General features: G+C 49.5%; 1 protein-coding gene and 1 long non-coding RNA gene across 2 annotated transcripts; both read right to left on the reverse strand.

Moving 5' to 3' along the window:
* Positions 1-2,676: 2,676 nt before the first annotated feature.
* Positions 2,677-3,661, reverse strand: LOC115555607 (uncharacterized). The gene is made up of 3 exons (XR_003978891.1): positions 3,529-3,661; positions 3,197-3,282; positions 2,677-3,061 (listed from the first exon to the last, which is right to left on the reverse strand). It is a non-coding gene; the product is annotated as an uncharacterized LOC115555607 (long non-coding RNA).
* A 2,383-nt stretch (positions 3,662-6,044) lies between these two features.
* Positions 6,045-11,093, reverse strand: LOC115555038 (bromodomain-containing protein DDB_G0280777; the record flags this gene model as incomplete). The annotated part of the gene is made up of 6 exons (XM_030371717.1): positions 11,087-11,093; positions 9,706-9,892; positions 8,721-8,845; positions 7,798-7,922; positions 6,578-7,030; positions 6,045-6,128 (listed from the first exon to the last, which is right to left on the reverse strand). Coding segments are annotated over exons 1-6 (981 nt in total), but the record flags the coding sequence as incomplete, so codon positions are not given.
* Positions 11,094-16,391: the final 5,298 nt, after the last annotated feature.

Below are 16,391 nucleotides of genomic sequence, written 5' to 3' on the forward strand. Positions count from 1 at the left end.
TGTTGGCGGTAAGCAGGTTCTACGGAGCGCTCTGTATATAATTTGATATTTCAATAAATTAGCATGTTTTATTTACACATTTTGATTTAATATTATGTATATAGCGTTTTTAAGTTAAGTATGGTGTTAACAGGCTTTATGATTTACTTTGTGGTTTTGGCGGCAAACACATGCTGTATGTCTGTGATGGAGAGCATTGTTCTCCTTTGGTTTTTGCTATTCTAGATTCACGCAGTCACATTGGAATTTGTTATATTGTGAATGCAGGTACGTGATAATTTCCTAATGTAAATAGCTTGAGAATGTTGTTGATGTAATGTGTATGTATGTAGGTGAAATGACTGCGTCATCCAGTGTGTTGACCCGTTCCTTAGAACTAGGAAACCCTGTTGGCGATTCACGCAGTCACATTGGAATTTGTTATATTGTGAATGCAGGATTAAATGTTACGGAGGAATCCCGGTCTCTGAATCTTTATTCATGGATGCCAGGAAATGAGGGTCGTTACAGTAGCACGAAAAAAGTCGGACTATCGTGCTCTGGAACACGCTTCAATAGATTAACGTTCGTGCGCATGAGCACGAAATCGCGTGATACCGGGTTGAAATTTTACATACACAATCATACATATACAATTATACAATTTTACTACAGATAACAGATTGTCCCTTCTGAGTGAACTGAAGGAGATGCAACCCTGTTACTGTAGTGCAACCCTATTACAGTAACAGGGTTGCAAGTAACAGGGTTGCAAATCAATGCTAATGTTAGCTTTTTCTCAAGAATAGATGCTAGCTGTGGAATGTGATGTTACTGTCAAGGTCAAGAACAAACTTATAAGAAAAGAAACTTGAAATAAATTTGTCTTATTTTGATAATATGATTAACAGAGTTTGCGTTGGTCAGAGTGACACACTCAATCAAGGCTGAAAAGATTGGAATAATATGAAAAAAATAAAAATGACGTACCTTTTGTCTACCCATGGTGCTAGCAAATGGTGTGATAATGTCATTTCCTCTGTCGTGTAACACACTGTTTTTTCTCTTCCATTGCTAAATTGGTTTCGGTAACAGGGTTGCGCTCATGTTGTGGGACACAACTTAAGTGCATAATTACTATTATTTAAAATATGTTGATTAAACAAATTACTTTAACAATTACAAAATACACATATTTTACAAATCGTACCAAAAAAAGTAGATTTAAAACTTATTTGAACTGTTACATTTGACATGCAAGTTGGTCATCAAGAAGGTGGCACGAGAAAAATGCCATTTTAGGGGGTGCTCGAGAGCTATTTGGTATTTTAAATAATATTTTGGAACCACTTGAAATTTCATGGGTGGGACAGAAATGTCCTCCAATTCTGGAATGTCCCACACACAATAAATCACAATACATGAGTTCACAGCTGCACGCGAACATAGAAAATGTTTTTTTTATTATTATTGACAGTTAGCTTCACATTATAGGGTCCCATCCTTCCATTCCCTGTTTTCTCAGGTAAACAAAAATCAACTTAATTTGTCCCCGTGTTTGTTATATATGAAATTAAGCCAAAAAACGCTCGCTTACTCCGGTGACACGGTCATTCGCGACTCCTTTCTTCTTCGTAGATTCTTCTATTTTTCTCTAATTCATAATCCAATCATTAATTGATCGATGCTTCGGATGTGGTGAATGAACACATTTAAAACCGCCAAGTATCAAGAGGGGAGATTTTTAAGTAAAAATGTTGGTGCCTCTATTATATTAATTACGGTAGCCGACTTGTGTGGACTTCCTGGAAACATGGACCTACCGGTAAGGCACAGACTTTGAAAACAGTCTTTTAATAAACTCCCGGTACGCTAACTAAGTTGTTGATGATTATTTTCATGTGTAGGGACCCTAATCATGCTATTGCAGAGGTTTGGTTCTATTTTGAGCAATATTAGGGTTAAAAAAAGCCGATTTGGAAGCGTTCGCTGTGCCCCTAGCCAAAAACATGGAAGCCATTTGGGCTGTTACATTGCTCTGGGCAACATTTGGCAGCTCTATACTTGATTATCAACGAAAGAAACTGTGGAGGGCCTATTTTATGGGTTTTCATTCCGAAAAGACCCCGAGTTAAATTTTCGCCGGAATTACACTTTAACTTGCATAGTTAGTTTTGTTTCTGCTCTAAACTTCAAAACTAGCTAGACCATAGATTCTCTGTGCTAGACTACTTTTCTGAGTGAAAACACTGCGAACACAAGTGCAGACTGACAGACAGTACATCTTATCAGGATGAGGCATAATATTTCCAAGATGTACCTACCTGTGTTTTGTGATTTGCTGTTGTGTTTTGTAATTTGCTGTTGTGTTTAATTATTTGCTGGTTTGTTTTGCGATATGCTGTTGTATTTTCTGATTTGATGTTGGGTTTTGCACTTCAGTGCCACCATAGAGTTGGCCTTTAATGAACATGGGGATACGGTGTGTGTGTGTGTGTGTGTGTGTGTGTGTGTGTGTGTGTGTGTGTGTGGGTGTGTGTGTGTGTGTGTGTGTGTGTTGGCTCTCCCTATAGAGGCCAGTACAAAACAGTCAAGATTAAAGTCTGCTTGAAATACGCTTTCATCAAATTTTAACAAATGGTGCTAGGCTGCCACCTTAAGGCTGCAAGAGGAACACAAGCACAACAAACGCATCCATGGAACCAATGTTCACCCATAGCAAGGCTTTATAGTAGACGATAAATTCAGTTCCATTGATTTAAAAACATTCACAATCATTTACAATATACTGTGACAATATTAGAAAATTAAGATTGTACAAGACCATTGATTTGTCTATTTGACTATTTGATAAATGGTTGAATTTACATTAAATTCTAAATATTTCAATAGTTATAGATCAAGTTGTGTGTTTCCATGCATGCCTATTTGATGTAAATGTGTAAGCAATGTTTGTGGATTTAGTAAAGTGTAAAGTGAATTTAGATAAACAATAACGCCCAAAATATCATTAAAATGCACTTTGGATTCTTTTCAATGAGAGCAGATGAGCTGTTCCATTTGGAAGCTGTTTTCTGAAAAACTAAGAAGAGAAAAAAAGGATAAAATATGGCATCAGTTACAGTGACAAAGAATTTGTCGTATATATTTAATATGTGCTACTGCTGTCCATCATGCAAAATAGTTCCATTTAATCGATAGATGCAACTAAACGTACCTCTTGAAGAAGTCCCGAAATGGTTTTATTGCTGAGTTCACCATAGGAAATCATCCTGACTTGTAAATATGCCAAGGTTGAGAAGTCTGGGGAGAAAGGCAGGTGATTCAAACAAGGAACATATTGAGTATGTAGAAAACGTAATTCAACAAGCCTGATACGAACCAGAATCAGAATCACTTTTATTACATCTTATTGTACAGTACACAAGAGTAAAATCATTAGGCTTGGTTCCTCAACATTCACATAGCAGCAACAGTACAAGACCAGTAACAAGTAAATATTAAAGGTTAGGAAATGGTTGTGATGTGTTTGTTTTCAAGTGGACATACCAGGAGGATGATTGTCGTGGTGGTTGTTGTAGCTGGAGTTGTGGTTGTTGGAACTGCTGTTGTGGTTGTTGGAGCTGCTGTTGTGGTTGTTGGAGCTGCTGTTGTGGTTGTTGGAGCCGCTGTTGTGGTTGTTGGAGCCGATGTTGTGGTTGTTGGAGCCGCTGTTGTGGTTGTTGGAGCCGCTGTTGTGGTGGTTGGAGCCGCTGTTGTGGTGGTTGGAGCCGCTGTTTGGTGGTTGGAGCCGCTGTTGTGGTGGTTGGAGCCGCTGTTGTGGTGGTTGGAGCCGCTGTTGTGGTTGTTGGAGCCGCTGTTGTGGTTGTTGGAGCCGCTGTTGTGGTTGTTGGAGCCGCTGTTTGTAGTTGTTGGAGCCGCTGTTGTGGTTGTTGGAGCTGCTGTTTGGTTGTTGGAGGCGCGGTTGTGGTTGTTGGAGCTGCTGTTGTAGTTGTTGGAGCTGCTGTTGTGGTAGTCAGAATTGCTGTTGTGGTTGTTGAAGGCGCTGTTGTGGTTGTTGGAGCTGCTGTTGTGGTTGTTGGAGCTGCTGTTGTGGTTGTTGGAGCCGCTGTTGTGGTTGTTGGAGCCGCTGTTGTGGTTGTTGGAGCCGCTGTTGTGGTGGTTGGAGCCGCTGTTGTGGTGGTTGGAGCCGCTGTTGTGGTGGTTGGAGCCGCTGTTGTGGTGGTTGGAGCCGCTGTTGTGGTGGTTGGAGCCGCTGTTTGTGGTGGTTGGAGCCGCTGTTGTGGTTGTTGGAGCCGCTGTTGTGGTTGTTGGAGCCACGTTGTGGTTGTTGGAGCCGCTGTTGTGGTTGTTGGAGCCGCTGTTGTGGTTGTTGGAGCCGCTGTTGTGGTTGTTGGAGCCGCTGTTGTGGTTGTTGGAGCTGCTGTTGTGGTTGTTGGAGGCGCGGTTGTGGTTGTTGGAGCTGCTGTTGTAGTTGTTGGAGCTGCTGTTGTGGTAGTCAGAATTGCTGTTGTGGTTGTTGAAGGCGCTGTTGTGGTTGTTGGAGCTGCTGTTGTGGTTGTTGGAGCTGCTGTTGTGGTTGTTGGCCGCTGTTGTGGTTGTTGGAGCCGCTGTTGTGGTGGTTGGAGCCGCTGTTGTGGTGGTTGGAGCCGCTGTTGTGGTTGTTGGAGCCGCTGTTGTGGTTGTTGGAGCCGCTGTTGTGGTTGTTGGAGCCGCTGTTGTGGTTGTTGGAGCCGCTGTTGTGGTTGTTGGAGCTGCTGTTGTGGTTGTTGGAGCCGCTGTTGTAGTTGTTGGAGCTGCTGTTGTGGTAGTCAGAATTGCTGTTGTGGTTGTTGGAGCCGCTGTTGTGGTTGTTGGAGCCGCTGTTGTGGTGGTTGGAGCCGCTGTTGTGGTGGTTGGAGCCGCTGTTGTGGTGGTTGGAGCCGCTGTTGTGGTGGTTGGAGCCGCTGTTGTGGTTGTTGGAGCCGCTGTTGTGGTGGTTGGAGCCGCTGTTGTGTGGTGTTGGAGCCGCTGTTGTGGTGGTTGGAGCCGCTGTTGTGGTGGTTGGAGCCGCTGTTGTGGTTGTTGGAGCCGCTGTTGTGGTTGTTGGAGCCGCTGTTGTGGTTGTTGGAGCCGCTGTTGTGGTTGTTGGAGCTGCTGTTGTGGTTGTTGGAGCTGCTGTTGTGGTTGTTGGAGCTGCTGTTGTGGTTGTTGGAGGCGCGGTTGTGGTTGTTGGAGCTGCTGTTGTAGTTGTTGGAGCTGCTGTTGTGGTAGTCAGAATTGCTGTTGTGGTTGTTGGAGGCGCTGTTGTGGTTGTTGGAGCTGCTGTTGTGGTTGTTGGAGTTGTGGTTGTTGGAGCCGCTGTTGTGGTGGTTGGAGCCGCTGTTGTGGTGGTTAGAGCCGCTGTTGTGGTTGTTGGAGCCGCTGTTGTGGTTGTTGGAGCCGCTGTTGTGGTTGTTGGCTGCTGTTGTGATTGTTGGAGCTGCTGTTGTAGTTGTTGGAGCAGCTGTTGTAGTTGTTGGAGCTGCTGTTGTGGTAGTCAAATTGCTGTTGTGGTAGTCAGAATTGCTGTTGTGGTTGTTGGAGGCGCTGTTGTGGTTGCTGGACTGCTGCGGTTGTGGTAGTTGGAATTGTTGTTGTGGTTGTTTGAGCCGCTGTTGTGGTTGTTGGAGGCGCTGTTGTGGTTGTTGGAGGTGCTGTTGTGGTTGTTGGAGGCGCTGTTGTGGTTGTTGGAGGCGCTGTTGTGGTTGTTGGAGTTGCTGTTGTGGTAGTTGGAGTTGCTGTTGTGGTTGTTGGAGCCGCTGTTGTGGTTGTTGGAGTTGCCGTTGTGGTTGTTGGAGTTGCCGTTGTGGTTGTGGGACCTGCTGTTGTGGTGGTTGGAGCTGCTGTTGTGGTTGTTGGAGCCGCTGTTGTGGTGGTTGGAGTTGCTGTTGTGGTTGTTGGAGCCGCTGTTGTGGTTGTTGGAGGCGCTGTTGTGGTTGTTGGAGGCGCTGTTGTGGTTGTTGGACCTGCGGTTGTGGTTGTTGGACCTGCAGTTGTGGTTGTTGGAGCCGCTGTTGTGGTTGTTGGAGCTGCTGTTGTGGTTGTTGGAGCTGCTGTTGTGGTTGTTGGAGCTGCTGTTGTGGTTGTTGGAGGCGCTGTTGTGGTTGTTGGAGCTGCTGTTGTGGTTGTTGGAGCTGCTGTTGTGGTTGTTGGAGGCGCTGTTGTGGTTGTTGGAGCTGCTGTTGTGGTTGTTGGAGCTGCTGTTGTGGTTGTTGGAGCTGCTGTTGTGGTTGTTGGAGGCGCTGTTGTGGTTGTTGGAGGCGCTGTTGTGGTTGTTGGAGCTGCTGTTGTGGTTGTTGAGCTGCTGTTGTGGTTGTTGGAGCCGCTGTTGTGGTTGTTGGAGGCGCTGTTGTGGTTGTTGGAGGCGCGGTTGTGGTTGTTGGACCTGCGGTTGTGGTTGTTGGAGCTGCTGTTGTGGTTGTTGGAGCTGCTGTTGTGGTTGTTGGAGCTGCTGTTGTGGTTGTTGGACCTGCGGTTGTGGTTGTTGGACCTGCAGTTGTGGTTGTTGGAGCTGCTGTTGTGGTTGTTGGAGCCGCTGTTGTGGTTGTTGGAGCTGGGGTTGTGGTTGTTGGAGCCGCTGTTGTGGTCGTAGGACCTGCAGTTGTGGTTGTTGGACCTGCGGTTGTGGTTGTTGGAGCCGCTGTTGTGGTTGTTGGAGCCGATGTTGTGGTTGTTGGAGGCGCTGTTGTGGTCGTTGGAGGCGCTGTTGTGGTCGTTGGAGGCGCTGTTGTGGTCGTTGGAGGCGCTGTTGTGGTCGTTGGAGCTGCTGTAGTGGTTGTTGGACCTGCTGTTGTGGGTGTTGGACCTGCTGTTGTGGTTGTTGGAGGCGCTGTTGTGGTTGTTGGAGCCGCTGTTGTGGTTGTTGGAGGCGCTGTTGTGGTTGTTGGAGGCGCTGTTGTGGTTGTTGGAGCTGCTGTTGTGGTTGTTGGAGCTGCTGTTGTGGTTGTTGGAGGCGCTGTTGTGGTTGTTGGAGCTGCTGTTGTGGTTGTTGGAGCCGCTGTTGTGGTTGTTGGAGGCGCTGTTGTGGTTGTTGGAGGCGCGGTTGTGGTTGTTGGACCTGCGGTTGTGGTTGTTGGACCTGCAGTTGTGGTTGTTGGAGCTGCTGTTGTGGTTGTTGGAGCTGCTGTTGTGGTTGTTGGACCTGCGGTTGGGGTTGTTGGACCTGCAGTTGTGGTTGTTGGAGCCGATGTTGTGGTTGTTGGAGCCGATGTTGTGGTTGTTGGAGCTGCTGTTGTAGTTGTTGGAGCTGCTGTTGTGGTAGTCAGAATGGCGGTTGTGGTTGTTGGAGGCGCTGTTGTGGTTGTTGGAGCCGCTGTTGTGGTTGTTGGACCTGGGTTGTGGTTGTTGGAGCCGCTGTTGTGGTTTTGGAGCCGCTGTTGTGGTTGTTGGAGGCGCTGTTGTGGTTGTTGGAGCTGCTGTTGTGGTTGTTGGAGCTGCTGTTGTGGTTGTTGGAGCCGCTGTTGTGGTTGTTGGAGGCGCTGCGGTTGTGGTTGTTGGAGCTGCGGTTGTGGTTGTTGGAGCTGCGGTTGTGGTTGTTGGAGCTGCTGTTGTGGTTGTTGGAGCTGCTGTTGTGGTTGTTGGACCTGCGGTTGTGGTTGTTGGACCTGCAGTTGTGGTTGTTGGAGCTGCTGTTGTGGTTGTTGGAGCCGCTGTTGTGGTTGTTGGACCTGCTGTTGTGGTTGTTGGAGCCGCTGTTGTGGTCGTAGGACCTGCAGTTGTGGTTGTTGGACCTGCGGTTGTGGTTGTTGGAGCCGCTGTTGTGGTTGTTGGAGCCGATGTTGTGGTTGTTGGAGGCGCTGTTGTGGTCGTTGGAGCGCTGTTGTGGTCGTTGGAGGCGCTGTTGTGGTCGTTGGAGGCGCTGTTGTGGTCGTTGGAGCTGCTGTAGTGGTTGTTGGACCTGCTGTTGTGGGTGTTTGGACCTGCTGTTGTGGTTGTTGGAGGCGCTGTTGTGGTTGTTGGAGCTGCTGTTGTGGTTGTTGGAGGCGCTGTTGTGGTTGTTGGAGGCGCTGTTGTGGTTGTTGGAGCTGCTGTTGTGGTTGTGGAGCTGCTGTTGTGGTTGTTTGAGGCGCTGTTTTGGTTGTTGGAGCTGCTGTTGTGGTTGTTGGAGCTGCTGTTGTGGTTGTTGGAGGCGCTGTTGTGGTTGTTGGAGGCGCGGTTGTGGTTGTTGGACCTGCGGTTGTGGTTGTTGGACCTGCAGTTGTGGTTGTTGGAGCTGCTGTTGTGGTTGTTGGAGCTGCTGTTGTGGTTGTTGGACCTGCGGTTGGGGTTGTTGGACCTGCAGTTTGGTTGTTGGAGCCGATGTTGTGGTTGTTGGAGCCGATGTTGTGGTTGTTGGAGCTGCTGTTGTAGTTGTTGGAGCTGCTGTTGTGGTAGTCAGAATGGCGGTTGTGGTTGTTGGAGGCGCTGTTGTGGTTGTTGGAGCCGCTGTTGTGGTTGTTGGACCTGGGGTTGTGGTTGTTGGAGCCGCTGTTGTGGTTGTTGGAGCCGCTGTTGTGGTTGTTACAGCCGCTGTTGTGGTTGTTGGAGCCGCTGTTGTCGTGGTTGGAGCCGCGTTGTGTGGTAGTTGGAGCCAGGGTTGTGGTTGTTGGAGCAGCTGTTGTGGTTGTTGAAGCTGCCGTTGTGGTTGTTGAAGCTGCCGTTGTGGTTGTTGGAGCCGCTGTTGTGGTTGTTGGAGCTGCTGTTGTGGTGGTTGGAGGCGCTGTTGTGGTTGTTGGAGGCACTGTTGTGGTGGTTGGACCTGCGGTTGTGGTCGTTGGAGCTGCTGTTGTGGTCGTTGGAGCCGATGTTGTGGTCGTTGGAGGCGCTGTTGTGGTCGTTGGAGGCGCTGTTGGGGTGGTTGGAGGCGCTGTTGGGGGGTTGGAGGCGCTGTTGTGGTTGTTGGAGCTGCTGTTGTGGTTGTTGGACCTGCTGTTGTGGTTGTTGGACCTGCTGTTGTGGTTGTTGGACCTGCTGTTGTGGTTGTTGGAGGCGCTGTTGTGGTTGTTGGAGCTGCTGTTGTGGTTGTTGGAGCCGCTGTTGTGGTGGTTGGAGGCGCTGTTGTGGTTGTTGGAGGAGCTTTTGTGGTTGTTGGAGCTGCTGTTGTGGTTGTTGGACCTGCGGTTGTGGTTGTTGGACCTGCAGTTGTGGTTGTTGGAGCCGATGTTTGTGGTTGTTGGAGCAGCTGTTGTGGTTGTTGGAGTTGCTGTTGTGGTAGTTGAGCTGCTGTTGTGGTTGTTGGAGCTGCTGTTGTGGTAGTCAGAATTGCGGTTGTGGTTGCTGCAGGCGCTGTTGTGGTTGTTGGAGCCGCTGTTGTGGTTGTTGGACCTGCGGTTGTGGTTGTTGGAGCTGCTGTTGTGGTTGTTGGAGCTGCTGTTGTGGTTGTTGGAGCCGCTGCTGTGGTTGTTACAGTCGCTGTTGTGGTTGTTACAGCCGCTGTTGTAGTTGTTGAACCTGATGTTGTGGTTGTTGGACCCGGGGTTGAAGTTGTTGAGCCTATTGTTGTGGTTGTTGGAGGCCACTATTGTCGTGGTTGGAACCGCGGTTGTGGTAGTTGGATCCAGGTTTGTGATTGTTGGAGCCGCTGTTGTGGGTTGTTTGGAGCTGCTGTTGTGGATGTTGGAGCTGTGTTGTGCTAGTTGGACACCACTGTTGTGGTTGTTGAAGCTGATGTTGTGGTTGTTGGAGGCACTGTTGTGGTTGTTGAGCCTATTGTTGAGGTTGTTGGACCTGCGGTTGTGGTGGTTGGACCTGCGGTTGTTGTAGTTGGACCCGGGGTTGTGGTTGTTGGAGCCACTGTTGTGGTTGTTGGACCTGGAGATGTGGTTGTTGAGCCTACAACCATGGTTGTGGTAGTTGCCACCGGAAGTGTGTTGTTTGAGCTGCTGATGTAGTTGTTGCACCTGCTGGGTACTTGCTGGAAAATAATGAAAATGTTAACAACTGCTTGAGAGAGAGTAGAGGATTAGGCATTTGCTGCCGCGGTTAGTTGATATTTGTCCACGTAATCGACCATGAAAATTTGTCAACGGCAATTTGTTTTTTAACGTTTTACCATTGACCATCTATTTAATTTGTCTCCCATCACAAACGGCTCAATGTTATTCAACGGTCTCTAACCACCAGGGAATCTGACGTCCAGATTGAACCGCGACACGGAGGTGAAAGGGATTGTTGCCGTTACAGAGCTCCAGCTGCCCTGCCTTGGCTGCGGAGCCCCAGCCGCAGAGCCCCGAGAGCCTTGGAGCTTCTCAAGGAACTCACATTTGATAATGCAGAATAAATAACATAATCTTATCATCACTTTAAGATAGGATCAGGATTCTAATATCAAGCAATCAAACTGACGCGGGCCTTAAAATGTGTATTCCGATGAGTACGACTTTGTGAAAGAAATTAACAGCAAAATGTGTACAACTATTAACCCATGTGGAATCATCAAAGTATTGCTTTCAGCACTTATTTATTAGTCAAATGTTAGTCAAATGAGATCCCTTGTGTGGTAGGTTCACCTAATGGGGAAGTGGCTTGCACAACAAGGAACTAATTATATTCAAATCTCCTGTTTGTTACAAATACGAGCTGTTCCAGTTATTTAAGAAGTATACTGGAATAGGTAAGGTATACCACCAGATACAGTAACAACTCTAGCATATTTTTTTGTGATTGAGTATTTAGGTTCCAAGATTAAAGGATGCATGGTACAAACCAGATTAATAGGAACTTCCTTTCTCCAACATTAGCGGAAAACTAGCTATGCAAAGTGTTTGATACTGAAGAAGAAAGAAATTAAGAGAAAAATGTTAACTAGAACCAAATTGGAATAACTATTTGCTTTTAAGGTGAAAGGATGTTCCTTAGCATGTTTTATGATGCCAGAAACGAAGGTTGCTAAAGAACAGAGGTATGATAAAAGAAAAAACAATGACAGGAATTGCATGATGCCAAATAATGCATTGATTTATACTATTGTTTATTAGCTTAACAATAAAAGTCTCCAACTTACCCTTAAGATAAAATCAAAACATACAAATGAATACGTGTGGCAAAGGAAAAACATATTTGAATTGAAATCTAAGAAAATAAGTAACAATCCGATCCATGTACTTACACTGCATATTGGATACGTGGAAACATCCAACCAAAAGTACCACAAAAATGGCTTTGCTAGCCATGTTGGTTTACAGATGACAACCTATTCGACCACACTGTTTCATGCCTTCGGTCCTTGTGAAGACCTTCACTTAAACAAAGAGGTCAAGTGTGGCGCACAGCTACTCTCATAGAACCTGAAAAACAAGATTGGGTTCAATACCTTTCTGTTGAAAAATAGTGCACTGGCATGATGCATGCCAGGAGTTCCTCCTACTTCTCAACAGGCTTACTGGCAGAGCAGGTTTAATTATTAATTATTACATAATACACTTCCGATGTTCTTTCACTGCCTTCGTTCAAGCGCCTATGCTTTATAAATGTTCACTCATGATGAATGAAGACGTCTGGACTTTTTTTAGTTTGTGCCAATTACCACATGAAAAGGACAATATATGTTTCTTTTCAAATAATATACCACCCAGTTTTGTATGGTTCACCCCTTTTTTGTATTATGTCCAGTTTCCATACACAGTTTGTTCTCAAATACTACTCTATGATTTTGTTCATTAGCTGCTAAAGACTATTTAAAAAGCTTTAGATAAATACTGCCTTAAAGGAGACATATTATGGCGTTTTCACAGCAAGTAAATATAGTATTTGAGTTCCAGAAAACATGTTTTTGAAGCTGTATGCTGGATATAGCTTTTAGGAAAAAGAAAATCTTGCCTACCGCTATTCCCCTCTTTCTCAGGCCCTTCAGAATGCGCCGTTTCTGGTGTCTGTAGCTGTAATGCAAATGAGCTGCTGCCCAATGACCAATGAGCTGTCAGACTGAACGTCAGCATGGAGGAGAAGGGATTGTTGCCGTTTGCGGACTCCTGAGCTCTATATCTATAGCCAGAGGTGTCAAGTAACTAAGTACAAATACTTTGTTACCTTACTTAAGTAGAAAATTTTAGGTATCTATACTTTACTGGAGTAATTATTTTTCAGCCTACTTTTTACTTATACTTCTTACATTTTCACGCACTTATATGTACTTTCTACTCCTTACTTTAAAAAAATGGCCTCGTTACTCCTTTTAATTTCGGCTTGTGTTTCATTCCTCCGAAAAAACACAAACAAAAAATCCTATCCAGATGATTGGCGCCATCGGATAGTGAATTTGATCGGTGGGATGAGAATACAAACATATACCATTCTGACACCCTATTGGTTTATACGCGATCCATGGCACCTGCGCATGACCAGAGCCGTCTACATTCTCTGACATGACATAAATCGCGCCACATTCCAGCTACGAAATAGCAGTTCTATTTCATCCTTACTGACCGCCAGAGGCGGTGCTTAAAGCACTGGATCTCCACCTCGCGCATGCGCATTTCGAGTACCTAATACCAACATAGTCACCTGTGACCCCCACGTGACACCGTGAAGGCTATATCTTCCGGTGTCATTAGAGGATCTGTTCCTTACATCTTCTCGCTGCGCAGGTACCGTATTGAACCTTTGTTTGAGAAAGGAAGGAAGCTTGTTACAACTGGCTACGTGCAGCCTCGTGACCAAGGTCGGAGCTGCGGGTAACCCGTCCTCCAGAGGCTGTGGCTAGTTGATACAGATATTTAGTGAAAGTAACTATAAGAAGAGTAGCCAGCGTTTGTTTGGGAGGGCAGTGTGCTCGCTCCCTCTCCCAGCACTCGTTCGCCTCTTGCTCTGTTATTGTTTGTTGTGTTAGCCGTTAGCTTTGCTCTGTTCTAACCATCAATTTATTTTTTCCTACTTACTTACCGGTGAAGGCAGTGCTCTCGCTCCTGCTCCCAGTAACGTTTTTGTTTGGTTTCTCTCTTGTTTAGCAGAAGCGCTTACGCTCAAGCTAATTAATATCGTCGATTAATTTTCTGGTGAAGGCCAGTGTTCTCGCTCCCGTTAACGCCGCATTTGGCCCTTGTTTGGTGAAAATTAGTAGCAGCGATCACGCTCAGGCTAATTAGTTTTTGGCTTTTCATTTCTACTGGTGAGGGAAGTGCTCTCCGCTTCCGCTCCCAGTACGCTGCCGGTGGCTGCCTCTATAATGGCCCACCTATGTGTCGCCTTTGCGGCTCCTCTGAGCCTGAGGACGGCCACGACAGTTGCCCTCCTTGCCTCGGTCTCGAGCATTTGAGGGAGAGCCTCACGGACAGCGCCTGCATGAACTGCAGCCTCCTGCCTTGGGTCTCAGAGTGGCTAGGCTAGCAGAGCTGGAGAATCGGGCAGCAGCCAACAACCCCTCTGCTTTAATGAGCCTCCCTCCCAGTCAGCCCGGTCGTTCGGGGCGGCAGCGGCATGATGGGGCTCCCCCCAAAAAGAAGGCAAGGGGCGGGCTTGCTGCTAGGGTGGACGGATTGGCGTCCGACATGGAGCAAATCCGGTCCCTCCTCCTGGCCCTTCAGCCCGGGACTGGTCAGGGGCTGGCGAGGCTACAGCCTGGCCCTCCCTCCTCCCAATTTGACGATGCCCTCTCTCTGGCGGCTTCGGCTAACCTCTTTAATGAGGCAATATGACCGAGGGCGATGCCTCCCACACGTTGGATGAGGCCTCCTGCTCCTCGGCACAAGGCTCCCTGCAGGGGGCAGCAGACACCTCCATGGCGGCCGTCCTGCGGACCGCTCTGGCTTGCCTGCAGCTTGACCGTGCGCAGACGGAGTCAGCCCAGGCCAGCGCCTTCTTCAGACGCAACCCTGCCCCGGCCACATTCTCCGTCCCTCCTTCAGAGGAGTACCTGAAGGAGCTCCATGCTTGCTGGAGGGACACTAGGGCCCTATCCCACTCGACGTCGGACGACCGGACCTTGGCTGCCATGCAGAATGCGGCACAGGTTGTGGCTTGGCCGCATGCCATCAGTCGAGCCTGCCATCGCCTCCCTAATTCTGGCTCCTGATGAGGCTCTGAGGCCAAATGCCAGGTGCCCTCGGCCACAGTGCAGGGTCACAGACGACCTCCTGTCAAAGGCCTACGACGCAGCGGCGCATGGGTCGTATTGGGAACCTCCCTTTCCACCTGTTGCTGGGTCTTTCGACCTCTCTGCAGCAGGCCCAGGTCGAGCCGTCGCTGCAGAGTCTGAGTGACGCCTCATTGCAGGCTTTTGCCCTCATGTCGAGGGAGTTAGGGCACACTATGTCCACCCTCGTGCAGACTCGCCGCCAGGTGTGCCTTGCGCAGTCGCCCCTGACAGATGACATGTAGGAGGGTCCTTCGTGCGGTTGCCGGTGGAACCAGGGAGCTCTTTGGGTCAGCTGCCCTGGAAGCACTGGAGGGGGCTGCCCGAGCTAGGCAGACCAGGCAGCAGCTGTCAGGCCTAAATAGGAGTGTGCCCGCTCCTAGCAGGCCTGGGGGCCCCCTCGGCAGTCCCCCCAGCGGCGTTTTCAGCCACCTGATTACTCCGGTGGCCTACGAAGGTCTCATCGGGCTGCGCAACAGCCAACGGATGGCTTTCGGCGCCCCCGAACGCCTACATTCCTGGCAGCTCCATGCCCCACAACCCAACCGACGCCCCCCCAGAGCCTCAGGAGGCCGGGGGGGTAGGCGCTAGGCCCCTCGGGCCCGGTCGTCGGGTGTTTTCTCCCATCAGCAGCTCAGTTACTGGGCTGCCTGTACTTGTTCCGACGCTGGCCCCTAGCCTTCAGCCGGTGTCAAAATTACTGTCGTCAAAGACCCGGCAGAGGCCTTAGCTCTGGACCAGGAGGGTGTCCACCCTCCTTGGCCAAAGGGGCAATCGAGAGCAGTGGATCCTCTTGCTGCACCCCAGAGGATTCTACTCGAGATACTTTCTCGTAAAGAAGAAAGATGGGCAGATTTCGCCCAATTCTCGACCTGAGGGGACTCAACAGGTTCCTGAAGGTCCTGCCATTCGACATGCTCACCCCATCCGACACGCTGCGGGTGGTCGCAAGGGGAGAATGGTTCACCACGGTGGACCTAAGGGACGCATACTTCCACGTCCCAATTGCACCGCGCCATCAGCACTTCCTCCGGTTCGCCTTTCGCGGCCGGCACTTTCAATTCAGGGTACTTCTGGTGGCGGCAGCTCTCGCACCCCTGCAGAAGGCAGGGGCACGAAGGTCCTGCCGTATTTGGACGACTGGCTGATCTGTGCACCGTCCCAGTCTCAGGCGGCCCGGGACACGGCTCGGCTGCTCTTGCACGTGGCCCGGCTTGGCCGGACGGTGAACTTTGTGAAGAGTCGCCTGGACCCATCCCAATGGGTCGCATACCTGGGGATGGTCCTAGACTCGGACGCTATGAGGGCCTATCTGTCACCTCAGCGAGTGAACCGACATCCTCCTCTACCTCCCCCGCTTCGGGTATGGCAGGATGGTACCATTCATTCTTTGCCTGCAGCTCTTGGGCAAGCTTACAGCTGCCTCAGCTGTGGTGCCCCTCGGCTTGCTGTCTCGGCGCCCTATGCAGATGTGGCTGAACAGCCTCCACTTGGACCCCAAGTGGCAAAGGCACCGAAAGGTCAGAGTGTCTCGGCAGTGCCTCTTCTCTCTGTCCCCATGGAGAAAGAGGTCGTATATGTCTGTGGGTGTACCCATGGGCCACCATTCCATCCCGCCGGGAGCTGGGTCACGACAGACGCCTGCCTATCGGGATGGGGCGCGGTTTGGCAGGGCAGGACTGCCCAAGGGCAGTGGCCGGCCCGGAACCACGCTCACATCAATGTGCTAGAGCTCAGGGCGGTACAGCTAGCACTCAATCATTTTCTGCCTCACTTGAGAGGCAAGCATGTGCTGGTTTGATCCGACAACAGGTCAGCTGTTGCCCAGATCAACCACCAAGGGGGGACCCGGTCTTCACGGCTACTCCGGGTATCTCGGAACTTGTTGGCCTGGGCATATCCCCGCCTGGCCAGAGTACGGGCGGTCTTCATACCGGGGCAACGGAACCAGGTCGCAGATTTTTCTATCGCGGCAGAAGCCCCCACCGGGGGAGTGGCGGCTTCATCCGGAGGTGGTGGAGACGATGTGGGTTCTCTTTGGCAGGGCGGAGGTGGACCTCTTTGCATCAGAGGAATCCGCACATTGCCCCCTCTGGTTCTCCTGGATGGAGGTGACCGGCCCCCTCGGACAGGATGCCTTAGCTCACGACTGGCCACAGAGTCCTCTGTATGCCTTCCCACCGCTGCCCCTGATTCACCCCACACTCCAGAGGGTGTTTCTGCGGGGCTACAGGTTACTTTTGGTGGCCCCCTACTGGCCAGGGAGACTCTGGTTTCCACTGCTGCAGCTCTCCATGGCGCCTCCCCTGCAGGAAGGACCTCCTTTCGCAGCTGGGGGGTCAGA

Source organism: Gadus morhua, chromosome 12, assembly GCF_902167405.1.
Source record: "Gadus morhua chromosome 12, gadMor3.0, whole genome shotgun sequence".
In the NCBI taxonomy this organism is placed as follows: Eukaryota; Metazoa; Chordata; class Actinopteri; order Gadiformes; family Gadidae; genus Gadus; species Gadus morhua.